At 60.1% G+C, this 24,963-nt stretch overlaps 12 protein-coding genes across 15 annotated transcripts; 7 read left to right on the top strand and 5 right to left on the bottom strand.

Moving 5' to 3' along the window:
* On the top strand, positions 1-996 carry SDRG_04071 (TKL protein kinase). The gene is made up of 5 exons (XM_008609727.1): positions 1-85; positions 133-406; positions 449-532; positions 596-716; positions 771-996. The coding sequence occupies exons 2-5, from the start codon at positions 134-136 to the stop codon at positions 959-961; spliced, it is 669 nt and encodes a 222-aa protein (XP_008607949.1). The 5' UTR covers positions 1-85; position 133; the 3' UTR covers positions 962-996.
* Positions 997-1,560: 564 nt separating this feature from the next.
* Positions 1,561-2,383, top strand: SDRG_04070 (hypothetical protein; the record flags this gene model as incomplete). 4 transcript variants are annotated; one of them, XM_008609723.1, is made up of 4 exons in its annotated part: positions 1,561-1,809; positions 1,855-2,011; positions 2,061-2,145; positions 2,197-2,383. In XM_008609723.1, the coding sequence occupies 4 exons, from the start codon at positions 1,561-1,563 to the stop codon at positions 2,261-2,263; spliced, it is 558 nt and encodes a 185-aa protein (XP_008607945.1). The 4 variants fall into 4 exon arrangements, with proteins under 4 accessions (XP_008607945.1, XP_008607948.1, XP_008607946.1 ...); XM_008609726.1 differs by having other exon boundaries at positions 2,061-2,383; XM_008609724.1 differs by having other exon boundaries at positions 1,855-2,383.
* Positions 2,384-2,456: 73 nt separating this feature from the next.
* On the bottom strand, positions 2,457-2,765 carry SDRG_04069 (hypothetical protein; the record flags this gene model as incomplete). Its single annotated transcript, XM_008609722.1, has 1 exon — positions 2,457-2,765. The coding sequence occupies one exon, from the start codon at positions 2,763-2,765 to the stop codon at positions 2,457-2,459; it is 309 nt and encodes a 102-aa protein (XP_008607944.1).
* A 1,026-nt stretch (positions 2,766-3,791) lies between these two features.
* Positions 3,792-5,659, top strand: SDRG_04068 (galactonolactone dehydrogenase). The gene is made up of 3 exons (XM_008609721.1): positions 3,792-4,107; positions 4,159-4,351; positions 4,402-5,659. Exons 1-3 carry the CDS (start codon positions 3,831-3,833, stop codon positions 5,555-5,557), a joined length of 1,626 nt encoding a protein of 541 aa, XP_008607943.1. The 5' UTR covers positions 3,792-3,830; the 3' UTR covers positions 5,558-5,659.
* On the bottom strand, positions 5,644-6,562 carry SDRG_04067 (phosphoglycerate mutase). Its single transcript, XM_008609720.1, has 2 exons — positions 6,410-6,562; positions 5,644-6,364 (listed from the first exon to the last, which is right to left on the bottom strand). The coding sequence occupies exons 1-2, from the start codon at positions 6,507-6,509 to the stop codon at positions 5,688-5,690; spliced, it is 777 nt and encodes a 258-aa protein (XP_008607942.1). The 5' UTR covers positions 6,510-6,562; the 3' UTR covers positions 5,644-5,687.
* Positions 6,563-7,644: 1,082 nt separating this feature from the next.
* Positions 7,645-9,341, top strand: SDRG_04066 (hypothetical protein). The gene has a single exon (XM_008609719.1). It carries the CDS (start codon positions 7,708-7,710, stop codon positions 9,262-9,264), a length of 1,557 nt encoding a protein of 518 aa, XP_008607941.1. The 5' UTR covers positions 7,645-7,707; the 3' UTR covers positions 9,265-9,341.
* Positions 9,342-9,644: 303 nt separating this feature from the next.
* On the top strand, positions 9,645-11,615 carry SDRG_04065 (CAMK/CAMKL/AMPK protein kinase; the record flags this gene model as incomplete). Its single annotated transcript, XM_008609718.1, has 8 exons — positions 9,645-9,726; positions 9,779-10,014; positions 10,064-10,299; positions 10,343-10,564; positions 10,606-10,675; positions 10,721-10,886; positions 10,928-11,547; positions 11,598-11,615. 8 exons carry the CDS (start codon positions 9,645-9,647, stop codon positions 11,613-11,615), a joined length of 1,650 nt encoding a protein of 549 aa, XP_008607940.1.
* Positions 11,616-11,674: 59 nt separating this feature from the next.
* On the bottom strand, positions 11,675-12,538 carry SDRG_04064 (hypothetical protein; the record flags this gene model as incomplete). Its single annotated transcript, XM_008609717.1, has 1 exon — positions 11,675-12,538. One exon carries the CDS (start codon positions 12,536-12,538, stop codon positions 11,675-11,677), a length of 864 nt encoding a protein of 287 aa, XP_008607939.1.
* An 86-nt stretch (positions 12,539-12,624) lies between these two features.
* Positions 12,625-14,740, bottom strand: SDRG_04063 (hypothetical protein). Its single transcript, XM_008609716.1, has 13 exons — positions 14,567-14,740; positions 14,323-14,518; positions 14,199-14,278; positions 14,008-14,151; positions 13,882-13,960; positions 13,776-13,837; positions 13,657-13,725; positions 13,544-13,610; positions 13,431-13,498; positions 13,211-13,372; positions 13,095-13,163; positions 12,890-13,045; positions 12,625-12,837 (listed from the first exon to the last, which is right to left on the bottom strand). Exons 1-13 carry the CDS (start codon positions 14,726-14,728, stop codon positions 12,664-12,666), a joined length of 1,488 nt encoding a protein of 495 aa, XP_008607938.1. The 5' UTR covers positions 14,729-14,740; the 3' UTR covers positions 12,625-12,663.
* A 445-nt stretch (positions 14,741-15,185) lies between these two features.
* Positions 15,186-21,281, top strand: SDRG_04062 (hypothetical protein). Its single transcript, XM_008609715.1, has 8 exons — positions 15,186-15,472; positions 15,527-15,647; positions 15,692-15,983; positions 16,034-17,234; positions 17,280-17,563; positions 17,611-17,756; positions 17,803-20,965; positions 21,015-21,281. The coding sequence occupies exons 1-8, from the start codon at positions 15,424-15,426 to the stop codon at positions 21,234-21,236; spliced, it is 5,478 nt and encodes a 1,825-aa protein (XP_008607937.1). The 5' UTR covers positions 15,186-15,423; the 3' UTR covers positions 21,237-21,281.
* On the bottom strand, positions 21,247-22,957 carry SDRG_04061 (hypothetical protein). The gene is made up of 8 exons (XM_008609714.1): positions 22,752-22,957; positions 22,609-22,705; positions 22,280-22,561; positions 22,205-22,233; positions 21,964-22,154; positions 21,745-21,910; positions 21,628-21,697; positions 21,247-21,587 (listed from the first exon to the last, which is right to left on the bottom strand). The coding sequence occupies exons 1-8, from the start codon at positions 22,931-22,933 to the stop codon at positions 21,288-21,290; spliced, it is 1,317 nt and encodes a 438-aa protein (XP_008607936.1). The 5' UTR covers positions 22,934-22,957; the 3' UTR covers positions 21,247-21,287.
* A 206-nt stretch (positions 22,958-23,163) lies between these two features.
* Positions 23,164-24,548, top strand: SDRG_04060 (hypothetical protein). Its single transcript, XM_008609713.1, has 8 exons — positions 23,164-23,269; positions 23,316-23,400; positions 23,440-23,525; positions 23,567-23,684; positions 23,726-23,906; positions 23,951-24,098; positions 24,144-24,310; positions 24,361-24,548. The coding sequence occupies exons 1-8, from the start codon at positions 23,198-23,200 to the stop codon at positions 24,407-24,409; spliced, it is 906 nt and encodes a 301-aa protein (XP_008607935.1). The 5' UTR covers positions 23,164-23,197; the 3' UTR covers positions 24,410-24,548.
* Positions 24,549-24,963: the final 415 nt, after the last annotated feature.

Genomic DNA, 24,963 nt, shown 5'->3' with positions numbered 1-24,963 from the left:
CGGTGGCCATCAAGGGACTGCTGCCAGGCAAAGCATCCCGCGTCGCAGTCGCCAACCTCGCCAATGAGATTCTCTTGGCGTCCACGTACTGTCACGTTTTCTACTCAAAGGCACGCTCAAGAAATCACGTAGCATGCAAAGTCCATACATTGTCCAGCTGCTCGGTGCGAGCTGGCGGATTCCGTCCGACTTGCAGATGGTCCTTGAGTGGATGGATCGAGGCGACCTCCGCTCCGTCCTCTACAAGACAGCACCCTCCACTCCGAACGAAGCGTCCGCCAGCTTTTCGTGGGACGAGAAGATCGAATGCATGCTCTCGATTGTCGAAGGGCTTGTCTACTTGCACTCGATGAACATTCTTCACCGCGATCTCAAGTCCCGCAACATCCTTCTGGACTCGACCAAGGTGCAACATTGTCTTCCTGGTTGGTTTACAAATTGGGGTTAGGGTACGAAACTCACCGACTTTGGCACGTCCCGAGAGATGTCGACCGAGACCATGACGATCGGTGTCGGTACATTTCGCTGGATGGTATCTCGCGCTTTCTATGATTCTTTACAACCAACTATGAACTAAGAAATGAACAATGTGTAGGCCCCGGAGGTCCTCCACGACTGCTACTACTCGACGGCGGCCGACGTCTACTCGTTCGGGGTGGTGCTCTCAGAGCTCAGCACGCACGAGATTCCATACTACGATCTTTGCAACGAGAAAGGTACTGTTGTACTATCGCACCGGATCTTAGTTTATCTTGGTATATATGTTGTAGGCCAACGGCTCGGGGATACGGCGATTATGTCGCGTGTCATGAGCGGGTCGACTGCACCAACGTTTGGAACGAGCACGCCGTCCTGGGTGCTGGACTTGGGCAAAGCGTGCATCGCTACATCACCCGAGAGTCGCCCGACTGCGATACAGATCGCACACGTAATTCGCCAGCACATTCAGACTGCGTTGTAAGAACTTGCAAAAGAAATGGTGTATGTCGTTCTATAGCCTATTTCATTTTTTGATTCTTCGATTGTCAATATTCGCAAAAGCAAAAAGACGCGCGAAGTTCAAAACCGCTCGACCGTAGAGTTATTTGGTGCTGGGAAATACCACATTTGTCAGCACATTCAACGAGCGTTCAACGCTGCGCATGTTTTGTTTTTGTTATTGAGACTCTCCGTGTCTAGATACGGCACATTGGACCTTTATATGCCTTTATACTAGAAAGTCGAGCTGCAGCATCGAGCTATTTATGATGACGATGGCAGCGCAACCACGTACGACGAGCGTTCGTAGCGTGATGACGGCTGCGTCGCGCTGTTGCTGTCGACGGCGACCACTCGTACGGTACTAGCACCGATACACACGCGCCATCCACGTGCGTGCGCGTGGACCACGACGCTGGCGGCGATGGCACCAGCTCTGGGCGCTCGTTCGCACTAAGCTCTGAGCTCTACGGGCTGAGAGGCGAAAGAAAACACCGATTTCTTCCAGCTGGCAGAACGACGTCGTCTCGCGTCTCTTGGAACAACAACAATCTTCTTTCTCTTTGACGTTGACACGCACGCATGACGACCGCCGGTAGCGACGCGCATCCGACCGAGCGCAATCCGCCGCCGCCGGATGACGCGCCGACCAAGCGTGGCACCAAGCGCAGCACAAACAACGACGACGACGATGACGAGGCCATGGACGCCAAGCGGCAGATTCGCGCGGCGCGTCGCCTCCTCCAGTGCCCCGTGTGTCTCGACACGTTTGCAGGCGCCGTCGTCGAGTGCAACGCGTGCGCCCAAGTGTTTTGCGAGTCGTGCCTCCAGGTGACGACGAGTAATCGCGCCCGTGACTCATGTATGGCGACACAGGCGTGTCTGACGCGCCAGTCGAGGCGCTGCCCGCTCTGTCGGTGCGACCCGACACCGGCGCGGCGCAACAAGCCGATCGAGCGGCTCGTGGCCATGCTTCCCTCGCTCTGCCCGTTCGAATTGGAGGACGCTGAGCTCACGCGCGCGACGGCCGCCCGTCCGTTGTGTACCGTATACGAACGCCCATCTGATCGGTCCGGCTCTAGAGGGCTGTGCGTTGTCGACGTGTTCGAATTGCAGGGCCGCTGACGACCCGGCCCGTCCACCGCGTGCGCTGACCACGCCCTCGGGGTAACGACAAGCCATCTCTTCCCTCTCTTCCCAACGACACCATGCCGCTAGACCCGGTACCGAGACTGGTAGTGACAGCCGCCGGGGTGACAACCCGGCGCCATCTCGACCGCTTTGAGTTGGTGACCAAGAGCCGACAACACCAAGACAGAGGTAGAGGAACGGTCGACCGACGCCTGCTATTCGGCGTCGTCGTCGTCGTGTACTGGTATTCATGGTAATAAATAAACCTGCTCGATATATACTACTAGTCCCTAACTGCGGCAACGGCTCTCGCTTCGTCGTTGCCTCGTCATCTTCTCGATGTCGTGTTAGCCCTCCTGCATTCGGAGGAACTCGTCGTGTGTGTACCACAGCGTCTTCTTGGTGGCTTCGTCGAGCGAGTCGCGGCTCGGGATCGTCTCGATCTTGACGTCGTCGTCAAAGCTAATGCGCTTGCCGTGGCTGCACCGGCGGACGCGTGGCACGTCGTCGTCGTTCTCGTCGTCCTCGAGGAGGAGGTCTTCGACCAAGGTGAGGCGCATCGTGCTCGAGCGCGCGCTGCTGCAGGACGAGCGCACGTCGTCGTCGTCGTCAAAGTACTCGGCCATGCTCGCGACCGACTTGGACCGGGCACGCATCTTGCTGTCTCGAGTCGGGAGCAACTTGCGAAATGGCATCGGCCAATGTCCATGAACACGACCAATTACTCACACGGCGGGGCTTGGTTCTTTGCACCCGCCAGGCGCTCTCTTGGAGTTTGTATGCAAGACTTGACCAAATCGAGCTTCTCTCCCGGCCAGCCACGCCATTACTGCCTCTTCTCACTCGCTCTTTGTATGCGCTTGCACCGCGGCCATGATAGTTGTGGTCGTCCGCGAAACCACCTTGGCGCCAGCAACCCAATGCAACATGGCCCTCATCCCACCGACCAGTCGATAAGACGCCGCTGCTGCAGCACAAATCACTCAAGTCACAAGGACGTGATGAATCGCGCGAAAACCGACGTGGAGCACACATGCGAGTAATTGAGCACAACATTCGAGGTTGTTAGGAGTAGCCCATTACGGGCGGCGGCGCCGAGATAGGATCGGCACGGCTGATTGGTACTACGAAGCGGCGACCTCGCTTATCTCACAAATGGTACAGGCAATGTCAACACGGCACTGGTGAGATCACCATTAGTACCGCACAAGGGGCACCTCGCCGGAAAGCGGACGGCGAGATCGAACCCGGCTGCGAGACGTCTCGAAAGAACGGCGCAGATGCAGAAGCGTTCGTCGTGTTCGTTGTCGGAGGATGCAGCTCCCCCTTACATCGTAGGATTGCGTGCTGCTCTGTTGGTATTACTGCATTAATTAGATGGTATGAGTCACTCGAGGTGGCAAGCTCGCCTCGTCCGTCGCCAGAGTGGTTGGCTGAACTTTCCGTTTCGACATACACTTGCTTGGTTGTACGCAAGCGACGATGTATACTCCAGTGCAGATACCCGGCGCAAAGGCAAGCTCCACGCCGAGTAGCCAAAGTAAGTAGCTTGGGGCACCTATCAGCACTAGACCCTTGACTGGCCTCGGATTGAGACTCTCTTGGGATATTTGAAACCTCGCATATTGCATATTTGGCACGACCGGCTGGTGTATTTGAAAAGACAGGTTTTTTCATGGTGACCGCAATCTTCGAGCACTCACCGAGAAAGAAGGACCTGGATGTTCACCTCCCGCGCCAAGCTCGCCCAGCGCCTCCTGCGCCGCCTCCATGGCACCAACGCGACGCCGCTCACCAAGCGACCTGCTCGCCCAAGCATGACGATGGGCCGCGCCTTGGCGCTTGGCCTCGGCGGTGCTGCCGGCCTGCTGGGGTCGGCGATGGCAGTCACCTCCCTCGAGAGCGACGACGCGGTCTTCACCAATTGGTCGGCGACGCACTCGTGCCACCCCACCAAGGTCTACCACCCCGAGTCGCTCAAGGAGCTTATCGACATTGGTACATTGAGCCATTGACGAGGCGAAAGGTCATCATGATGCATGGTCGTAGTCGCGGCGCACCATGCGCAGCAGAAAAAGCTGCGCTGCATGGGCTCGGGCGTCAGTCCGAACGGTCTTGGCTTCTCGGACGCCTCAATCCTCACCATGAGCGCGTTTGACCGTATTTTGCACGTTGACACCGCGAAGAAGCAAGTGACGATCGAAAGTGGCGTAGTCGTCGGCGACCTGCTCTCGCACTTGCGGTACGTTCTCCTTGCACTGCGCGCGTGTCCTTAGTACTGAACCTATATAGCACCCACGGGCTTACGCTCAAAAACGTCGCGTCGATTCGCGAGCAGAGCATAGCGGGCGTCACGCAGGCTGGGTGCCACGGCACGGGCGCCGCCATCCCGCCCATGGAAGAGCAGATCGTGTCGATGGAGATTCTGACGCCGTCGCAAGGCCTTTTGACGCTCGACGACCCGTCGGACCCGCGCTTCCAGCTCGCCAAGTGCGGTCTCGGTGGCCTCGGCGTCGTAACCAAGCTCACGTTGCAGTGCGTGCCGATGCACAAGCTCCTCGAGACGACGACCTTGTACTCGCTCTCGGAGCTCAAGAAGGTGCACGCGTCGCTGCTCGTCGAGAACCAGCATTTGCGCTACATGTGGCTGCCGTACACAGACAAGGTCGTCGTCGTCACGTGCAAGCCGTACACGGAAGGGTCGCATGTTGGCTCGCCCGTCTCGGACGATGTCGAGTACCGTCTCGAAGAGCTCCGGGCGTTGTACAAGCAAGTCGCGACCGTGCCGGACCCGGACCACGTCAACTGGCGCTTCACCCAGCTCCGCGACTCGCTGTACGCGCTCGACCCGCTCAACGCCCGGTACATTGCGCGCGTGAATGAGACCGAAGTGAGCTTTTGGGAAAAGAGCCAGGGATCGCGCGTCGCGCTCTCCGACGATGTCATTGGCTTTGACTGCGGCGGCCAGCAGCTTGTGTCGGAAGTCGCGTTTCCGTCCGCGGACGGGTCGGACCTGACGTTCATGGAAGACCTCCTCGCCCGCATCGAGCGCGACCAGATTCCTGCGCACACGCCCATCGAGCAGCGCTGGACCGCGAGCAGCCGTGCGGTCATGAGCCCGGCGTCGTCGCCGCTGCACAACCAAGTGTTTTCGTGGGTCGGCATCATCTACTATCTGCACGAAGCGTCGCCGTCGCTCGACGCGATCAAGGACGCGTTCGTCGACTACTCCAAGGTCTTTGAAGACGTCATGGCGCCGTACGGTGCGACTGAGCACTGGGCCAAGCTCGAGTTTGCGCCCCGCAGCGTGTTGGAGCGCCATGTTCTCAAGGACCGACTCCGCAGCCGCTTCCCGCTGCACGCGTACCGCGCACTGCGCAACGAGTGGGACCCGCACCATATTTTGTCCAACGACTTTGTCGACGAGCTCTGCAGCACCGACTTGTGAGCGACGTCGTGTAAAGCAGGCAAATGAGTTCTCGTTGTCCGCTTGGGGTTGATCACGTGAAGCTGCAAAGGTGTGCAAACAAGAGATGGACAGAAAGCAAAATGGATGAAGTGGATACGGACAACACGATCTATGCCTTGGTCTGGTTGGCGACACCGGCAATGCGAGCACGGATCTCGTCCTGGTTGCCGACGTAGTGGCCGGACAGGGGCGCAATGGCCAACTCGTGCTGGACCGGGACGAAGTTCTCGTCGAGGTCGTACACGAGCGGGACGCCCGTCGGGATGTTGAGGCCCGTGATCGTGTCCTCCGAGATGTTGTCCAAGTGCTGGACGAGCGCACGGAGCGAGTTGCCGTGGGCGACGATGACAATCTTCTTGCCTTCCTTGATCGCGGGCACAATCACGTCGTTCCAGTACGGCACGACGCGGACCTTGGTCGTCGCGAGCGACTCGGTGAACGGGAGCTCCTCGCGGGGCACGTCGGCGTACTTGGGGTCGTTACCCGGGTAGTACTCGCTCGACTCTTCAAGGGCCGGCGGCGGGATCGCATAGCTGCGGCGCCACACCATGACCTGGTCAATGCCGTACTTGGCGACCGTGTCCTGCTTGTTCAGGCCCTGGAGCGCACCGTAGTGGCGCTCGTTGAGCTTCCACGAGCGCGTGACCGGGATCCACATGAGGTCGAGTTCCTCGAGCGTGTTCCAGCACGTCTTGATCGCGCGCTTGAGCACCGACGTGTAGGCCTGGTCGAAGCTGAAGCCCGCGGCCTTCAAGGCCTTGCCGGCGTCGTGCGACTCCTGCTCGCCTACATGCGCCATGAGCTATCGCCTTCATGGAGCGATGGTCGTACCCTTGGCCGAGAGCGGGACGTCATGCCAGCCCGTGAACTTGTTGTCGACGTTCCACTGCGACTCGCCGTGGCGGATCAACACGATTTGGTACTTGGCCATCTTGGGGTTTCGAGGGAAATTGAAAAATGGCGAGGAAGATCCCCAAGTTTGTGCGTTGGAATAAAAATACAATAATATTTCCGTCCATGGGACATTTATTATACTATAATTTGTATGACATATCGCACATGATGCATTAAAATAGTCATTATAATGGAATGCAGAGGCGACGGCGGCGTATCCGGATACAAAGCCAGCGGCTGCCTATTGGGTCATTTTTGCCTCGCGGCGCGCCAGCTTGCCTGCGTCATCGAACACGGATTGGCTGCAGTACCGTGCCATTGACTATCCCATGACGATGCCACCTGGTACTTTTGCATGGAGAAACGCTGGACGATGCTGCCTCGTGGCGCTGCATGGAGCCGCTTCAGTCATGGGATGATGGAAGGCAGTGGCGACACCGGGAAGTACCCGCCATTTTGTGTTGGATGCGTCCGTGCTTTGAAATGCAACGCGACCCGACTTGGGTGCAGCATTTCTTTGGGATGTGCCTTTCGACGTCGCCGATGAGGTCCGTGATTGGATGCTCCGACGCTTCTTGAATGCAGCGAACGAGGACCGGTAGTAGTCCAACGTGAGCAAGGGTTTTGCCGCCCAGATCGTCGCGGATGGTTGGTAAGCTGCATGCGATAGAGATGACTCGAAACGACCGCTTGTGCGCTTGCACGACGGCTGCAGCGGGCAGGTGCGTGCACCCGGCTGCGTATAATTCCAGTGGCTGGATTCTATGCCCCAAAGACTAGTGCGCTGACCACGTTTCTCATGCAGCGTTTTCGCGCCGCCGATGGTACTTTTATGACCACAAATGGCTCGCATCGTCGAGCGCTGACGTATGCTTCGCATGTTAAACATGGACGTGACCAAACCTTCACGACAAATCTGTGCACAAAGGCGCACCTGCTATCACCACAAATCGTGGCTATGTTGCGCAAATGACCAAGCCAGTTGCCGTAAACCACAGTTGCTTGCCTCTTACAACAAGGAAGATTAACAGTCATACATGTCATCGAACGACGTTCAAATGGCATAGCGTATAAAATGATACAGGTATTATTCGCATCTTGTTTTGAAGGCAATCGATATCCACAGTACCTCTCACAATTAATCTTGTTGGCGATCTATTTTTAGATCGCTTGGATTTTCTCCTGGACGTACGCGATGGCCAAGACCGCGATTCCTCCCTCGAGCCAAGAGGAAGATGCAAGTCCAAGAGGCTTCCTCCCGCGGGCGCTGTGAACATGGCGCCCTCGCCCCAGAGCTCCTCCAGCTCATCGTCCAGTACATCGCAGAGCCGACGCGCGTCTTCCGCCTCCTGCGGGCGCTACCACGCCGGGTCCTCGGCCCCGCGCTCTCGAGCCTCCTTGCTCTGCGGTACACGTACAGTGCATGCGAGCTCTGGCCGGTTCTCCATATTCGCTTCGTAACCCCTGGGACGATCATCCCCCTGCTCCGCGACGCAGTCCCGATCTTCCAGGCGGTTCAGATCACGTCGCCCGACTTCCTCCCGACGATCGAGCGCATCGTGCTGCCGTCGACCAAGATTCACATCGCGCTCTTGCTGCCGTACGAAGACTGCTTCCGAGCGGGGCTTGCACTCTGCGAGCGCATTGCGTCGCTGGAGCTCATGCTCTTTCCAACGACATTTCCCATCGCGCGCGTCTGCACCTTCCTCACTTACCTCCCCGATGCGATGGAGCGCTTGACGCTGCGCTGGAGCCCGCTCATGGACGTTCGCGAGCTCGATATGATCTTGGATGCGATCGTGCACATCAACTGCCGTTGCCTCCGCATCGTGAGTGCGTATGATCCCACGACGGCGTGCCCAACCTCGGTCGTCCTCAAGCTGGCCACGTACATTGAGACCCACCCAATCGAGCGCCTTTACCTCGAAGGCTTCCAGCTCCTGTGCGACGCGAGTCGCGTCCTCTGCCGCGCGTTGCACCACTGCCCAACGCTGCAGAAGGTCCACTTCCGCGGCATCTCGGACGTCTTTATGACGCTGTTTGTGACGCAGCCGCTCGCGGGCCACCGCTTCCCGGCATCGCTCCGATGCATCAAGCTGTTTCCGCTCCAGCTCAATGACGCGACCATGGCGCTCTTCGCGCAGGTGCTTGCCACGTCGCGGCTCACGGCCCTCAATCTGCAGCTTGTGCGCTTGTCCCAGGACAGCTGGCAGCTCTTGTGGGCCACGCTGGCACAGCTGCGGACGTTATCGCGTCTGCATCTCGATGGCATCCAGTTTAAAGATCTTCTCGAGTGGAACAGCATGGTGGTCGGCCTGCACGCCTTGCCGCAGCTCCAGCGCTTGCGCCTTGACGTTGGCCTCACGCTCGACGGCGGCGCCGTGAGTCTCGTCAACCCCGTCGAGGCCTCGCTCTTCCACGCGCTCGCCACGACGCAAGGTAGCTTGACCTACTTGGCGCTCTGCTACGTCAGCGACCTCGAGCTTCTCGCAGCGGCGCTGACGCACATGCTCCATCTCGAAGAGCTCGTGGTCGACTTTGTGAGCGATACGGCGCAGGTCACGACGCTGCTCCGCCTATTGCAGGCGTCGCCGGCGCTCTCGCGGGTCGCCTTTCACGAGCACGCGTTCTCGATGCTGGACCTCGTGTCGCTCTTCCAGCAGCTCGTCGCCAGCAACGTTCGCTGGGTGTATTTGGATCTCTTTGCCTCCGAGACCGACGTGGACCCGAGTCGCGAGTACCACGAGGTGCTCGCTATCGCCGAGCACCTGTGCCAAGACGTACCGCAGTAGCACCATCTTGCACTTGCAATGGAAGGGCCAATCCATGCAACACTGCCATTTGTCTTGTGGAGGCAGCTACGGTCGCCTGACGTTGCCAGCGTGACATGCCACTGTTGCAGATGCATTACGGACTGCGCCGGATTGCTGCAGGATTTCTACCGGGAGCGCATGCGATGGGCGCCCCATGAGCCATCCCGTTGCTGTTCTCATGCTGAGAACACGACCGTCGGCGGCCGCGGCCGGAGGATTCGGTGGGCAATTTTAATTTATTCCTTGTCGCCAGCGCGCACGCCATACAAAGCGCCATATGGAACGCGGAAGTAATAAAAAGAGCGGCGGGGGCTTGGTCCGTTTTGGGTATAAAATCCGTCTTGGCGACTGGCAGACGCATGAGCAGTGACATCCCCGTGAAGCTCGGCCACTACCGCCTGGGCGAGACGCTCGGGACGGGCTCCTTCGGGAAGGTCAAGCGTACGTTCCTCCTCGCCTGCATGATGATGACGATGACGATCATGCATGCTAGTCGCGGAGCATGAGATCACGGGGCACAAGGTCGCGATCAAGATCCTCAACCGCAACAAGATTCGGTCGCTCGAGATGGGCGAGAAGGTCCGGCGCGAGATTAGCTTGCTCCGCAAGATGCAGCATCCGCACATCATCCGCCTCTACGAGGTCATCGACACGCCCACGGATATCTTCATGGTGCTCGAATACGTGGCTGGCGGCGAGCTCTTTGACTACATCGTGTCCAAAGGCCGCGTACGTGCTTGCGATCTATGCACCGCAGGCTCATGGCCATACGCTCTAGCTCTCGCCGGACGAAGCCCGCCACTTCTTCCACCAGATTGTGTCGGGCGTCGAGTACTGCCACTTCCACCGCGTCGTCCACCGCGACCTCAAGCCCGAAAACCTCCTCCTCGACGCCGACAACAACGTCAAGATCGCCGACTTTGGCCTCTCCAACATCATGAAGGACGGCGACTTTCTGCGCACGTCGTGCGGGTCGCCCAACTATGCGGCCCCCGAGGTCATCTCGGGCAACTTGTACAACGTTACTTTGCATGTTTGTATGCTTGACGGTCATTAGATATGCCGGGCCCGAGGTCGACGTCTGGTCCTGCGGCGTCATCCTCTACGCGCTTCTCTGCGGCGCGCTGCCCTTTGACGACGAGAGCATCCCCAACCTCTTCAAGAAGATCCGCGGCGGCATGTACAGCCTCCCGTCGCACCTCTCGGAGCACGCGCGGGACCTCATTCCGCGCATGCTCGTCGTGGACCCGATGAAGCGCATTACGATCCCAGAGATTCGGTCCGTGGCCGGTGTGATTTGTGGCCTCATGGGCAGTCTAGGCAGCACCCGTGGTTCCAGACCAACCTCCCGCCGTATCTGCAGCACCCGCCCGAGAGCATTGAGCAAGTCGTACGTTGTTTCTGTGTGTTCCACTACGTTCTGAGCCGTGCGTAGGCCATGGTGCTGGACGACGACGTCGTGACCCAGTGCTTGGCGCTCAACTTTCCTGGCGTCTCCCGCGAAGCCATTGTGCACTGCGTCCTGAACAAGGAGCACGGGCCTCTGCGCGTCGCGTACGACCTCATGCTCGACCACAAGAACGCCAAGAAGCGCATCGACGGTAGTCATTCCTACTTTGCTGAATCCTGACGCGGGGGCTAGAGCTCCGGAACACAAAGAAGCTCGATATGACGCCCAAGACGTTTTCGCAGCCCGACCCGACGCTCCTGATTCCAGGGCGAGGCCCGATTCCGATGGCGGCGTCACCGATGATCACGGCGTCGCCCGTGGACCCGCGGCAGTTTGGCGGTCGGTCGCAGTACCAGCAAATGAACCGGACGGCGGCGGCGCCGGTGATGAACCCGACGCCGTCGCAAGAGTCGGTGGCCGAAAAGAAGCGGCGGCGCTGGTACCTCGGCATCCAGAGTAAGAAGGAGCCGGCGCACGTCATGTCGGAGGTGTACAAGGCGCTGCACGTGCTGCACTTTGAGTGGAAGGTGCTCGCGCCGTACCGCGTGAAATGCCGGTGGCATCTTGCGAACGTGCCGGACGCCAACCCGATGAAGCAGATCAAGATTGGGCTCCAGCTCTACAAGGTTCAGCAACATATTTATCTCCTCGACTTTCAAAAGCTGGGCGGCGACGCGTTCACGTACATGAACCTCTGCGCACGCATCATTACGGAGCTCAAGACGCTCTCGGGCGTCCGACCGCTCAACCCAAACGACCTCCAGCAACAAATGATGATGACGACGCAGCACACGCACCAGCACCACAACCCGGTACGTCTTCGTCTCCACGCTTCGACATGGCATCATGGGATATGACGTAGCACATTCATTTGCACTGAGCATCCGCTTACGACCTTGCAGAACGAGTATATACATACGACGACGACACGACGCGAAATCATCTTTTCTCGTGGACCGATGACGGCAACGCTGTCGATCGCAGTTGGTTGGCGCGGAAGACGGCGACAATGAGAACACCGAGGGCGCCGAGGAGGACGAGTACCGTCGCCCCAGCAGCAAACTGCACCGACGGCAATTCGTCCGAGAACCCAATGACCGCTGGCTTGTACGCTGTCGGACCACCCGTCGGTATCGGCGCAACGCTGTTGTCACTCTGGCACACGGAGGTATTCGCGACGCTGTCAAAGACGCAGCGCAGGGGCGCTTGGCGCCAGCGTGCGTCCGGGCCGTCGCGCATGGGACCGTGGCCGACGCAACCGGCTCTGTCGCAGCGCGTCGGTGCCACGGGACACGGGGTCGTAATGCAGTCGCAGTAGCCGACGCCGGCAGCCACCATGGCGGGCGAGGCGCGTGCGAGGGTGCAGCCCAGCGCAACGCCAAAGTAGTCGCCGCAGTTGTGGTGATCGCGGCAAAAGCCATGCCGAGGACTTAGAGTGTCGGGGGGCAGCGCCGTGTAGGCGTGCAGCGCATCCGTGGCGTCGATGGGCGTCATGGGCGCCGATGGATCTGGCGGCAGGCACTGCGACCAAGTCGGGAACGACGGCAGCTGGAAGCAGCCGAGGTGGCGACCGCAGTCGGCCGACGAGAGGCACAGCGTTGTGTGCAGCGTGGGCTGCACCACGAACGGCACCATCCGCACGCCGGGCGTCGCAGGAAACGCAATGTCGTCGCTGCTAGCGGGCTGGGCTGCCGTCGCGTCCGCAGCAATACTATGTGGGCTCACGGTGCCATTGACGGCGTGTGTGCTGCTGCTGTTGGGCGCATGGCCCCAGCGACTGCCGCTACCGCTACCGCTGCTCATGCGAGTGTGTTGGTCTGCCAGGCCATCGTTCTGCCCCTGGAAGCGTGCGCGCACGTGCAAAGCATCTCGTGGGGCGAGATCCCAACTTCGAAGATTTTGCAAGTCGACTGTATATCTGAGTTACATCACTTCAACGTGCGACGTCGCTTGGCCGGCGACGCTGCTGCTGACGCGAGCGACCTCTTGGCCGTCGGCTGCTCGCTGAGAATCGATGGGTCGTCGGCGCGAAGCCACTCGTCGTCGGCGCAGCCCTTGACGCGCACGCGCAAAAAGGCGCCGTCAACAGCCACGACTTTGCCCTATGGAACGCACCCATCATCATACGACTCCCACCGAAGAAGCAGTGTGCACCTCGACGACCATCTCGGGCGACCGGCGCAGCGAGATGATTGCATTCTTCTTCTTGCACAAGCGCTTGGGTCGTCCGCGCGGGCTCGGCGGCGCGAGGTCTTTGTCGCTGGCGGTTTGGCAGTACCGACACAGGAGCGTCGACGGTATGGCATCGCTCTATTCCTATCGGCTTCAGTCGATCGACCACGATATGTCACGAGTGTACAGGCAAGGTCGGATGGTCGCACGCAAGGTGGGCCCACACTTTGCACGTGGAGCACTCGAACGACGGCTGCTACATACAAACGCATGAGCCGTCCATGTCTGGCGACGACGCAGTACGAGGTCGTGCTCGGACGAATCGGCGCTGCTCGCGTAAGCGCCGCAGCTGCAGAGGAGCACCCACGCATCCGCATCGAGGCGGTCACTGCCCGGCGACGAAAAGATGCTATGTACAAACGCATCCAGATCGATGCGGACTTGACCAGGCACGCAGTGGCACAGCTATCAGATGTCAAATGTCAGATCTCAGATCTCAGATCTTAGCACGCCAAATGCGAACCTTGGCCGCGCGACCGAGGCCGACCCAGCGCAGCGTCGCAAAGTTGACCGATTCGGCAATGTTAAAGCCTACCGCACGTCGTAGTACGTACTACTAAAGGAGGAAGGTTGAACCCATGTTGAAGCCTTGGTGGTAGCTGCCTGGAAACGTAATCACAAACTCGCCGGGTCGCTGCACCACCTACGCGCCGCATCCACCCGCGTCGCTCCTGCATACCTGTTGCTACCTTGTAGAACGGGACGCTGTGTTCGCGCAGCTTGGTCGGCGCAATGAGCGACGTCTTGTGGCGCAGAAACTACAGTCGAAGATCGAGTCGAGTCGTTGGTTCATTGGAGGTGTCGAGACCTGATGGCACGTCATGTCCTTTTCCGGAAACAAGCTCTGCGCGACGCGCTCGAGCTTGGCCGCTACTACGTCATTCAAGATGTGGACAAGCCGTACAGCGTCGTACCTGACTGCGGCGGAATGCCATACCAAAACTTGGGCCGCCCCGTGTGTAGAAAGTTGATGCTGTACAGATCCATGTCTTCCTGCAGACAACACGGACTAGATATGGCATGACGTGGACCAGTCGCACCGTATGGAGCGCAAACATCGCACGCCACATGCCAAAGTAGAGCATGGCCTGCGTGACGCCGGGTAGGTCCACGCTGCGCAGGATCGTGTCGAGGTTGTTGACGTTCCAAGGGTTGCTCAACGCGTCGTCTTGAAAGAGCGAGCCCTATCGAGAAACCGCGTCCGCTGCCTGCCGCCAATCGATGTATCTACCACGAGGTCGGCGCCGTATACTGGCGGCTCCATGGTCGGGCGCAGGCCTTTCCAGAAGGCTCGCTCGATGGCGTCGTCGTCTACAGTCGCGGATGTCGACGTCGTCGCAACATGACTCGAGTACCGAGAAGATGCGTGACGGTATCCTTGGCGACCGCCAGCGCTTTAAAGGCGTCGAGCGTCATGCTCTTGCGCTCGACGAGGTCGACGTTGAAGACGCCTTTCTTGCCCGCGACGTGCTGGCTCAGCGGTGTGTGGATGTCGAACGCTACGTTGTCGTAGCCAGACGCGCGCGCGACCCACCCGAGTGGTGGCACGATCTAATGTGTGCAAATCGGCAAAGAGAGGACATGCGCCACGTCATGTACCTTGCAGAGGCCAATGGTTTGGCACTGCGGCTCGACGACCGTGCGAATGTAGCGCGGGAAGGACGCAAACTCACTTGGCGTCGGTCGAAACACCGGCGCGTCCACCATGCTTCCAAGGTTCCACTGCGACATGGCGTCGGTATCCGGACAAGCCAGCCACATACAAAGCGCAAGTGGGACTGCGCCCAAAGATCGCGCGACGCCCCAGCTACTAGACGCACCACTGTCGATGTCCACGGGGATTGCTTCTACGTACTGCTGCGTCCTACAGGCGACTGCGCTCGGTGACAACGATGGGCGGCAGGAATGGTTGCAGCTCCATGCATGGATGCCCTGGCCGCTACGGTGGTAGGACCTATGCACCGTCGTGCGTGGCAACAACGCCACGACAATGCGGCGCTAAAGCTCAGCGTACTAGTACTAGTACGCTTCTGAGCACAAGACCATTCGATGGTGTTGCAATCTCGTGCATCAATGCGAGGCTGCGGGCTCCGCTAGCGGCCGGATGGAAACGCGCAATGCCATAACACTGAAGCTACAAGCGCCAGCCGCGCAGAGTCTATGTGCGTCGATGGTCATGCAGCCAGTGGCGACAGGCGTCAGCGACCTCGGCGAGCGACTGATGTAGTGTCCGTCGCACACGGGCAGCGTTCGATGCCGAGACGCCATTGGTGAAATTCAAGTAAAATTCCACCAATGAGGAGGGCGATTGGCCAGGCGGAATAATATAGGGCGTGAATTTGCTGGTTTTTGGTTTCGTCGGAAGCGGCCGGAGGACGACGATCGCGGCCACGGAGGAGACGTCCATCAGAAGCGCTACCATCGCCGTACCAAGAAGAGGAAGCGCCACAGTGAACATGGAGCAGCCGGAACCTCTGCGCCACTCCCCGCGCCATGGCCCGCCGGGTGCGGTTGCGCGATGATCGACGGGTGGCACCTCATGCTGCGAGCGGCTTGTAGGGGGTAGCGCCGCAGGGTTGGGACCGAATGGCACAAAGAAGCCCGTGGCCCATGGCCACCCAGCTTATGCTGGCAGACCACAGAACTACGCGCCGCCGCCGAACGGCGCGGCCCCACCACGGTACGCCGAACCGTATCAAACACCCTTTCTTATTTTGGTCGCAGCGGTGGCCCGCGAGGGCCTATGATGCCCGGTCCACCCCCCGTGTCGGCTCGGGTCGATGGCGACCATCGTGAGAACAGCCGGTCGCACTCGTCGTCGCGGCATGTGCCCCATGCGACGGCGGTCCAGCGCCGCCCGAGTGCGACACGGCCGGCCTTTTTATCGACACAAAATCAGCGCTTGCAAAAGCGACAAGAGCTCCTCGAAATGAACAGCTTCCAGGGCCCGTCCGAGGACACGACGTCGCTCCGGTACGCGCTTTCGGTCTTTGGTCTGGACCCGCGCTTCCTCAAGGTACGCGTCGCCCCTTCCATCGCACGCTTCTCGACGGTACATGGACGTAGGACGCCGAGAACCCGAATACGACGGCCAAATTGGGGATGCCGGGCATCTTCCAGACGCACCCGTCACACCCAGAGGAGCAGTACCACCACTTTGCCAAGCGGCGGGCGGCGTACGTCGCACAGACCGCGCGCGGCCTCGGGCCCATGCCGGGCAATTGGCACAAGCAGTATGCGTTTTTCAGCGAGCAGATCCCGCTCTTTGACCGACTGGCGCACGTGGCGGCGCTGCCGCTGGCCAAGTCGCCGGCGCCGTCGCCCAACAACTTTATCGAGTTTGTGTACAAGCAAGTGCGACGGTTCGCCGAGCCGGGCGCGCACCACATGTGGATGTTGGACCTTGCGCGCGGCAAGTTTACGCTCGCGGATATGGTGCAGACGTACGGCGGCATTGCGCACGAGTCGTGGCACCCGAGCGACGAGTCCAAGTGCCCGATTCTGGACACAGTCGCCAAGTACAACTGCGGGTTCCCCGAAGCCACGTGGTACATCCAAGCCAACGTCGTGTACCAGGAGCTGCACAGCCTCCGGCGCGACACGGACCATCGCAGCGGCGACTGGTTCTTCCACTCGAAACGGTACCAGCGCCGCGCGTACGAGTGGACGGGCCAGCTTCTCCAGTGCCTTGTTGCGAGTGCCCGCCAGAGCTACGACGAGCCGACGCCGCTGCTTCAAGCGAGCAGCAGCAAGCAGAAGAAGCCATCGACACCACCGCTGATCGTGCCGGCCAAACCGGCCAAAGGCAAAAAAGCTGCAGCCAAGCCCGTCGTTGCCGCGCTCCCACCGGTGCCATCGATCTCGGCGCTGGAGAAGACTGTGTACCTCCTCCAGCTCTCGGCGTACCAGTTCCAACTGCATTTGCTGGACCGGAATCGGTACCTCCAAGGCCTCCTCGCGCTCTTTCAAAAGTGTTTGGAGCCCAAGGCCGGGGCGTCGACGCCCGAGCTGCCGCTGCCGCTGCCAATCATGGTGCAGCTCCTTCAGACGCTGCACACGCTCTTGCCCGACATGCTCGAGCACCCGCTGTGCGTGAAACTGCTCGTCAAGATTGTGCTGCAGCATTTGCAGCTGCTTGTGAACGACCCGTCGGACGTCGGGGCCCCCTCGAGTCTCTACGCCGAGTCGCTCGTGTGCGGCATGTGCCACCTCCTCCGCGACGTCTTGCTGTACGCGACGGACCACCTCATTCACGTGCGCGACGACGGTATTTTCATGCTTGACAGGGTGACGATGATCGATGCATTTCTAGTGCTGCAAGTGTGGCCGCCATTTGTGCTGACCGATCGGTTCTTTGATCGCACCATGTACTCGGACGAAGCCATCGCCGCGTGCTTGACGCAGTGCCACGCCAAGCTCGACGAAGTCACTGCCCGCATCGCCCGCGTCAAGGAGTTCCACGCGGTGATCGCCCGCAAGCGCCACAAGGACGCACTGGGCGACAAGAAACAGCGCCACGACGTCGAGATCTTTGAGCTCCTCGACGAGTTTCATGGCGGCAAAACCAAGCTTGAAGCCGACGACGTCTACGCCCAGGTATCGACCATATCAAACGGCAAAGTCGACTTTTCGCATATGCCTAGATCTTCCAGGACGAGCCCGTGACGGTCGATGTCCATGCGATCCACGCCGTGTGCGAGTGGGCCGTCTCGATCTACCGACCGCAAGAGTACAAGTTTGTGTCGGTCGTGTACCTTCTCGAGACGCACAACCACGCGCTCTGTGCCCGGTATGGATATTTTATAGTATTTTGATTGTATGGTGGCGTTGTGTAGCGACTTGTCGCCGCGCGAACATGCGTCGTTCTTGCAAGAGCCGCTGACGACGTTTCTCAAGACGTATGTGCCAACGCAGAACGCCGAGCTCGCGTCCTTACTGGACCTCTTCTCGCTCTTGATCCGCCGCCGGCTCTTCTTTACGGACGCCTTTATCCTCGCGATGGACCAGCTTCTCGAGCGGCCGACTGTGGCGTCGTCGCTTCTCTCGCTCTCGTACTACTTTGAGTATGGGCCGAACAAGGGCGGGTTCAAGGACATTGCTGCCGTGCCATTGCACGACCGGCTGCGATTGTACCTCTGGCAGTTCCCGCGCGGCCCGGCACCGTTTGGGGCGCTGCCGCTGGAGCTTCGCGGCGACATCCAGGGCGAGACCGACACGGACACGCTGAGCTTGTGGATGGAATTGGTCGGCGTCGTGCCCGACGAGCTCCAGCGGTCGCGCACGCTGGAGCGGGCGATGGGTCTCTGCATGGCTGTCTTTTCCACGGCGCAGAGCACGGAGTTTGAGGTCATGACCAAGGTCGTCGAGCTCTACTCGGCCATCAAGCGGCTCACGGCGCACGACAAGACGCGGCTGACGCAGTGGCTGCTCGCGCGTGTGTACGCTGTCGACGACGCGGGGTTTTTCGCGCTCTCGGAGCTCTGCAATGTCGAGTTTACGCTGCGCCTGTTGCTCGTGCTGCTCGAGCTCATTGACGTCTTGAGCCTCCTCGAAGTCGTCATCCACTTTGTCCGGCACGCTCCCGTGTACATGGTGAAAGCCGTGCTCATGCCGCTTTTGGACCGGCACCAAATGACGTTCTACGCGTCGCAGGACCTGCTCGCGCTCATCCAAGCGTACGAGTACCGGTGCCACGCGTTCCGCCGCCACGGCTTTGACCCGGACGACAAGGTGCAGACGATCGCAATGTTCATTGCGCGCATCTACCAAAGCAACTCGAAGGCGCTCGATAAGGCGCTCAAGGCGCTCGACGCGCGGTCACCGCCCGAAGTGCTCACGAAGGCGTTCTTTGCCATCTTGAAAGAAGACAAGCTCAAGACGGACCCGAGCAAGGACCTCTCGCTCGAAGGCGTCAACCACAAGTGCGCGTTCCCGAAGGACAAGGACACGATGGGGCCGGACCTCGCGGCCGTCCTCGCCAAGATCTTTGCGGGGCTGAGTCCGAATGACGAGCCGAGCCCGGTGGTGGCGCGCAGCTTTACGCACCTCATGGGCTCGGTGGACGCGAGCGAGATGGCGTGCCGGGACGTTGGTGTCGAAGAGGCCGTGAACGCACTCCTCGCGCACAACCCGTCGACGTCGCAGCAGCGCATCTTTGTGTTCCGCGCGCTCCTGACCGAAGTCATGGACAAGTGGCTCGCGCTGCTGCATGCGACGGCGGCCAAGAAGGCAACGGCGTCCAACTCGATTCGGCAGATCCATTTCCTCGTGCCGCAGCACCTGCACCGGTGCGTGCGCGTCTTGCGGGACTTTATCGACGCGCAAGACGAAGGCGACCGCAAGCTCGTTCGCGACACGCTCCTCGCGTGGCTCCACCGCGAGGTCATTGTGGGCTTCAACGGCCTCGAAAAGGCCGACGCCAAAGGCAAGACCAAGCACCCGTTCCTCTCGCGCGGCGACTCGAGCGGCAAAGAAGCGTATGCGTGCAACCTCAAGGGCCGGCTCGACAAGGCGCAGTACGGTCTCAAGCTCTTTTTGCAGTCGCTCGTCCTCCACGGCATCCTCGACCTCCCCCAAGTCATTCGGTATGTGCTCGTGCCGGGCTTTCCAAAGAAGAACGCCAAGACCACCGAGGCGCGGTCGCTCCCGAACCAGCTGCTCTCGATGGCGCTCGCCTTCCACTTGCTCGGCGACGCGCCGCCGCAGTACACGCAGATTGACGCCAAGACGATGGCGCAGATCGACGACCCGATGCTCAAGTACCACTGGCGTTTCCTTCGGAGCATGGTGCCCTCGACCGTCTTGTTTCCACTGCTGTTGCTGTTTTGCCAAATGTCGTACCAGCTCACGACGGACGGACAGACGCTCAAGCCGCGGGACGAGCGCGGCAACCTCGCGAGCCTCATCCTCTTCCACTGCACGAACGACATGCTCGTGCGCGAGAGTCTCTTTGCCGACAAGGAGCTTCGCGAGCGCTACATCGCCAACGCGGCCAAGGAGCCGGACAACGTCTGGATGCTCAACGTGCTCCTCAAGCACCTCAGCCGGCCGCTCAACACGCCGGCCGAGCTCGCCATGAACCGCATCCAGCTGCTCAAAGCCGAAGCGATCTTTGAGGCAATGGACAAGTGGCTCGTGCACCGAGGTGGGTCGACGTACCTCGAAGTGCAAATGGTCCGGCAGCACGCCAAGGCGGTCAAGCGCGCGAAGAAGCCGACCTTGCCGCGGCTTGTCGACACGCGCGTCGTCGAGGTGCGTAGCAATTACGCACCGCTCTTGGCGCTGCCCCCGCCGTCCTTGGACGACACGCACTTGGCGTCGTCGACGCTCTCGTCCAGCGACAAGATTGGCATCCTCGTGGCCCACAAGCTCTTTGTGCGATGTGCGCGCCCGTCGTTTTACGCACCAGACGTGGCCAGTCCGGCGTCCTCGACCGAGCGCGCGCTCGCTCAGCGTGAAACATGCGACGTGGCGAACGCGCACCTGCTCGCGTCGTGCGTCACGTGCATTCCGTCGGCGCAGATCACCGCCAGCGTCCTCGGCGCGGTCGTCTCGCGCGTCTGCGAACAGCTCGAGTTTGACTGCTTGCTGCCAACGACGTGCGACGAATTCCTGAGCACGTTTTCGTCGGCGGCGGTCGCGACCTTTCTCCGGCGCGTGCTCACGGCGCCGTTGACGCCAGCGACCATGTACGCGCGCTTCTTGCGGTCACTGCTCAAGCAGCTCGAGGGGCTCCGCGCGGCATTCCAAGCCGACCCCGCGGACTGTGCGGTGCGCGCGGCGCTCCGACGCAAGCTCGCGCTGCGGCTCCAGCTCGTGAGCATTGCTGCGTCGGTGACCAACTACACGCTGCCGTACCGCAACGGCATCATCAAGGTGCTCGTGAGTCTCCTCGAGACGCCGCTCGTGTGCACGGACACGGGCCTTCCGCTCTTTTCGTGGATCTTGGATCTTATTCCGCTCATTCCGTCGACCGTCTTTGCCGACATGGAGACCGCGGTACCTTCTTCGTCTTCTTGGACGAGTCGATTCATGTGGATACATGTAGGACATTGTGCGGGGCCTGCGCCTGCCACCGGCGCTCCAGCGCCGCGTGTTTGTGATATTCCCCAAGAGCGTGTACGGCGCGCGGCCGCTGCCGATGGCCAACAAGCGCAAGATGGACCCGTGGGCGCGCCTCGACGGCTTTCCCGACCTCCCGAGCGACGTCTTTGCGCCATTGAGTGCGCCGGCCAAGGCCAAGCGGCGACGCGTCTGGCGCGCCCTGTAGTGGTATGTATGCAAGGAGATAACCCTCCGTTGGTCTTGTTCTTGCGTCTTCTTATTGCGGCTTATTGCGCTTGGCGTGGAGCGCAGCGAGAAGCGCTTTGGAGTGGACGGGCCACTTGTCGTCGTCCTCGCCGGACGTTTTCCGCTGCGTCCTCATGGACGGCGGGACGACGATCGGCGGCGATGTATATGCGGCGGCGCATCGCAGCTCGAGGAAGCGCGCGACGAGCGGCAGCGACGGCCACGTACTGCTGTCGGCCACGCCTTGGCACGCGCGGGCGACGCGCGAGAGCACTTGCTCCGAGACACGCGCCTCGACGCGCGCCAAGAGACCCACGAGCAGATGCGGGGCCTACAGATGCCATGAGTCCGGTGCACAGAGTTGATCGTACGATCTCGGTCGGCGTCGTCTCGAACGCGAGTTCGTATAGCGCAGCGATCGGCGCTTCCAGCTGCTGGAGCCTATGACAAGAAACATACTGTAGCTGCCAAAAGCTCAACTTGCGTACGTGGTGTCGACGGCGGCGCTCTCGGCGGCGACGACGTTGGCGCGGTCCTGCGAGGCCTCGAGCGCTGCGACAAGGTCGGCGCGAAACGGGTTGGCGTGGACTTGAACGAGCTGCAGCTTGGCGAGCTCGGTCTCGACGTCGGCCATGGTGGCGAGTACATGGGCGTCTACAAGCGTGCACACTAGAGTGAGGGAAGGAGGAGCAGTATGAGGCACGGACGGCGGGAAGCGCGGTCTGCGAGCGTAGTCGCGACGGCAGTCTTCTTGGCTTCCTGCGCCAAGAACGTGGTGACGAGTGCGACGACGTTTGGCTTCTGCGTCGCGCTCAGCGCATAGTCGAGGAGCTCCTTCTTGCGCTCGAGGGACTCGGTGCGCTTGACCAAGTCGACCTTCTTGCGCGCCTTGAGCCACCTAAAAGGGAGTCGTTCCTCCTACGATAGTACGATCGGTGGTTGCAGTACGAGAGGTTGCTCTTCTTGCGATACTCCAACTAGAAGAGCGTGTAGTAACACGACGGACATTTGCCAAGCATGTACCTCATGGTTTTGGGTGCGGTAGGCCTTGTGTGTGCGCTCGACGAGCGGCTGCTGGAGCTCGGCGGTAAGCTTCTGCTTTTCTGCGAGGAACGCCATCTCGTTGGCATCGATCGTCGCCTGGAGACGCTTGATCTCGTCCGCAACTGCCGCGTCGTTCGCTTGCGCCGTCTCGAGATCGGCGAGCGTGCGTTGGATCTTGGCCTCCCAGTCGCTGGCACATGCTGCTTCGGTCGCCAAAGCGGCTGCGGCGTCGAGCTTGGCGCGCCGCGCGTCGTCAATCGCCTGCGAGTCGGGTGTCCTCGACGGTATGTAGGAGCAAAGGAACGTACGAGGCGAAGGGTCGCAATGTGCTGGCGCTTCCCTTGCAGTGCGAGATGGAGGCGCTGCTCAGAGTCTGCGAGCTGCTTGCGACGGCGCGGGTGGGCGCTGGCACAAAACTATGAGGTCGACGCCTGCGGGCATGTACTAGTACATTTTGGTGCGCTGCTTGCTCTTGGCTGCGCGCAGCCGCTTCATCTCGTCCTGCGCCTCTGCGATGGCCGCCGTCGTGGCTTCCATGGCTTTTTTCTCCATCTCGATCTTGATGAGCACCCAGTCGCCCTCGGCGCGGACCTTGGCGAGCTCTGCCTCGGCGCTCTGTGCCAGATTGCTCATCGCGGCTTGGCGGTTGTCGGGAGCGTTTCTAGTCAGGGCACGCGACTGTGCAGTGCTTTGCCGACAAGTCATAGCGACGGCTTGTACGGGTACGTGGCATGCGTTCGGTGGAGGAGCTACGGAGAAAAGCCCGAGCAAGGAGCTCGCCAAAGCGCTGGACGGCACGAACGGCAAGGAAGATATGCAAATCACGCGTGAAATGCGACGCCGTGATTGGCTCGTGCTGCACAACGCGATCGGATTGGGCGACGAGGACGAGCAAATATGGCGTCGAGACGGCTTGAGCGCAAGGACGAGTGCCACGTGTGTGGGCGCGCGCCGACGAGCGAGAAGAAGGTGCTCGCAGTGCGCGATGGCCTCCTCGCCTCATGCGCCAGCGTAGGTGTGGCGAAAGATCCTCTGGGAAGAACAGCCGTACGAGGACTGGTACGTCGACTCGTCCTTCCTCGAGCAACTCCGCACCAACGGTACGACCGCGCTTGTGTCCTGGCTCATACCCGACGTAGAGAATGTGCGCGAGTACGACTACTGGGGCATGACCAAGTCGTCGGCCGCGCTCACGCAGCAGATGAGTCTCGTGCTCATCTTCTTTGTACGATCGCGTTGCTTGAGGAAGGATTTGATGGTGCGTAGGCGATCTTTGTCAACTCGAGCAAAGGCGTGTGGTCGTGGCACCTCCTCGCCGGCGTCGATGTGATCGTCGCGCTCATGGGCTATGCAGCGCTGCGGTCGTGCGGCGACACGGAGATTGGTGCGCATTTTGCCGTGAAATCTTTGTCCCAACTTCATTAGATGTACTGCAAGTCACGAAGGAGTGTCTTCTCTTCACGGCAACGCTCTCAATCCTCTCGCCCGTGCTGCGCACGCTCACCGAGTCGTACGCGGCCGACACGATCTGGGCGCTTTCGATCTCGCTTACCGGCATCCACCTTATCTCGCACGACTACACGTACATCAACGGCACGACGTTCAAGTAGTTCCTGCATGCGTCATGTGTATGTACGATGAAGATGCTAGGTACGCGGGGACCATCTCGCTCAACGCGGCCATCTTTACGTCGGTGCTGCTTGCGTCTCTCTTGCACTCGAACGAGCAAGTGTTTTCGTTTGTGCTCTTTGCGATCGAGGTGTTTGCGATCTGCCCAATGGTTCAACACAGCATCAAGGTCGACATCTCGTTGCATGGATTGCCCTCGACCTGTTGCATGTAGAAGACGTCCGAGCACATGCACTTGTCGTTGGCACTCGTGCTCTTTGGCACGGCGCTGCTCTTGATGTGGCCCATCTCGCCGCTCGTGTCGGTCGTCGTCTTCATCACGGCCGGCTTCATTACGTTCGTGTGCCCGCTCTGGCTCATGCACGCCCAAGAGTACAAGAAGTACGCGCGTCCATCTTCGCGAGCGCGCCTCATCCTCGTCTTTGCTCTAGCGAAATCCAAGGGCCTTGGGACATTGCGCAAATCGAGCCACAGCAATAATCGACGACCGCTAAAATATCGAACACGGGAGCAGAGTTGGAGTATCCGGATCGGCTTCGATATTATGGTTGCAGCTGAAGGATGATAGCGTCGTCGATGGCTACCTTCTCGTTCTCTTCCATATAATATGGTCCTCGCCGGATGCGATGGACAGCTCTGTACGAACTGGCCCACTCTCGTCTGCCATTGCAGGACGAATATATTGATCGCATGCACGGCAAGATGGCGGCAGCGCGCAGTAGCAAAATCCACAATATGCAATATGCAATATGGACTCGCCATGGCTGATCTCCGCCGGTTCGAAAATTCAATCGTTGCCTTTCTAATTAAATCGCTTGGCCTTTCTATGCTCTTTCTTTTTAATTGCGAATCTTGCCGGCGTCACTTGCTGTTTGTATGCCGCCTGGCGAAGGCGCGTCGGTTTCGGACGCACAGCCAATCAGTGGCGCGATTGAAGGCCAGAGCGGACCAATGGGCGCGCGCACATCGCGGTGCATCGTTCCATGGTTTGAAATATCGAATTGGCGTGTTTCTAGACAAACCTTGGTTTAAAT

The sequence above is a fragment of the Saprolegnia diclina genome (genome assembly GCF_000281045.1).
Source record: "Saprolegnia diclina VS20 unplaced genomic scaffold supercont1.10, whole genome shotgun sequence".
NCBI lineage: Eukaryota > Oomycota > Saprolegniomycetes > Saprolegniales > Saprolegniaceae > Saprolegnia > Saprolegnia diclina.
This window is presented reverse-complemented; position numbering and strand designations above follow the sequence as displayed.

Excerpts from the sequence above, each read along its gene's own strand:
- SDRG_04071 (XM_008609727.1), top strand. The coding sequence starts at position 134 with ATGCAAAGTCCATACATTGTCCAGCTGCTCGGTGCGAGCTGGCGGATT. Across the intron at positions 407-448 it reads TCCTTCTGGACTCGACCAAG|GGTACGAAACTCACCGACTT; the intron begins GTGCAACATTGT and ends AATTGGGGTTAG. Across the intron at positions 533-595 it reads TCGGTACATTTCGCTGGATG|GCCCCGGAGGTCCTCCACGA; the intron begins GTATCTCGCGCT and ends AACAATGTGTAG.
- SDRG_04068 (XM_008609721.1), top strand. The coding sequence starts at position 3,831 with ATGTTCACCTCCCGCGCCAAGCTCGCCCAGCGCCTCCTGCGCCGCCTC. Across the intron at positions 4,108-4,158 it reads CAAGGAGCTTATCGACATTG|TCGCGGCGCACCATGCGCAG; the intron begins GTACATTGAGCC and ends GCATGGTCGTAG. Across the intron at positions 4,352-4,401 it reads GACCTGCTCTCGCACTTGCG|CACCCACGGGCTTACGCTCA; the intron begins GTACGTTCTCCT and ends GAACCTATATAG.
- SDRG_04067 (XM_008609720.1), bottom strand. The coding sequence starts at position 6,509 with ATGGCCAAGTACCAAATCGTGTTGATCCGCCACGGCGAGTCGCAGTGG. Across the intron at positions 6,365-6,409 it reads CGTCCCGCTCTCGGCCAAGG|GCGAGCAGGAGTCGCACGAC; the intron begins GTACGACCATCG and ends TGGCGCATGTAG.
- SDRG_04066 (XM_008609719.1), top strand. The coding sequence starts at position 7,708 with ATGCAAGTCCAAGAGGCTTCCTCCCGCGGGCGCTGTGAACATGGCGCC.
- SDRG_04063 (XM_008609716.1), bottom strand. The coding sequence starts at position 14,728 with ATGTGGCTGGCTTGTCCGGATACCGACGCCATGTCGCAGTGGAACCTT. Across the intron at positions 13,961-14,007 it reads CGATGTTTGCGCTCCATACG|GAAGACATGGATCTGTACAG; the intron begins GTGCGACTGGTC and ends TGTTGTCTGCAG. Across the intron at positions 13,838-13,881 it reads TGGCATTCCGCCGCAGTCAG|CGGCCAAGCTCGAGCGCGTC; the intron begins GTACGACGCTGT and ends ATGACGTAGTAG.
- SDRG_04062 (XM_008609715.1), top strand. The coding sequence starts at position 15,424 with ATGGAGCAGCCGGAACCTCTGCGCCACTCCCCGCGCCATGGCCCGCCG. Across the intron at positions 15,648-15,691 it reads AACGGCGCGGCCCCACCACG|CGGTGGCCCGCGAGGGCCTA; the intron begins GTACGCCGAACC and ends TTTTGGTCGCAG. Across the intron at positions 20,966-21,014 it reads TTGCCGACATGGAGACCGCG|GACATTGTGCGGGGCCTGCG; the intron begins GTACCTTCTTCG and ends GGATACATGTAG.
- SDRG_04061 (XM_008609714.1), bottom strand. The coding sequence starts at position 22,933 with ATGAGCAATCTGGCACAGAGCGCCGAGGCAGAGCTCGCCAAGGTCCGC. Across the intron at positions 22,706-22,751 it reads AGCAAGCAGCGCACCAAAAT|CGCCCACCCGCGCCGTCGCA; the intron begins GTACTAGTACAT and ends GTTTTGTGCCAG. Across the intron at positions 22,155-22,204 it reads CGCAAGAAGAGCAACCTCTC|GTGGCTCAAGGCGCGCAAGA; the intron begins GTACTGCAACCA and ends ACTCCCTTTTAG.
- SDRG_04060 (XM_008609713.1), top strand. The coding sequence starts at position 23,198 with ATGGCGTCGAGACGGCTTGAGCGCAAGGACGAGTGCCACGTGTGTGGG. Across the intron at positions 23,526-23,566 it reads GTCTCGTGCTCATCTTCTTT|GCGATCTTTGTCAACTCGAG; the intron begins GTACGATCGCGT and ends GATGGTGCGTAG. Across the intron at positions 24,311-24,360 it reads CACGCCCAAGAGTACAAGAA|CGAAATCCAAGGGCCTTGGG; the intron begins GTACGCGCGTCC and ends TCTTTGCTCTAG.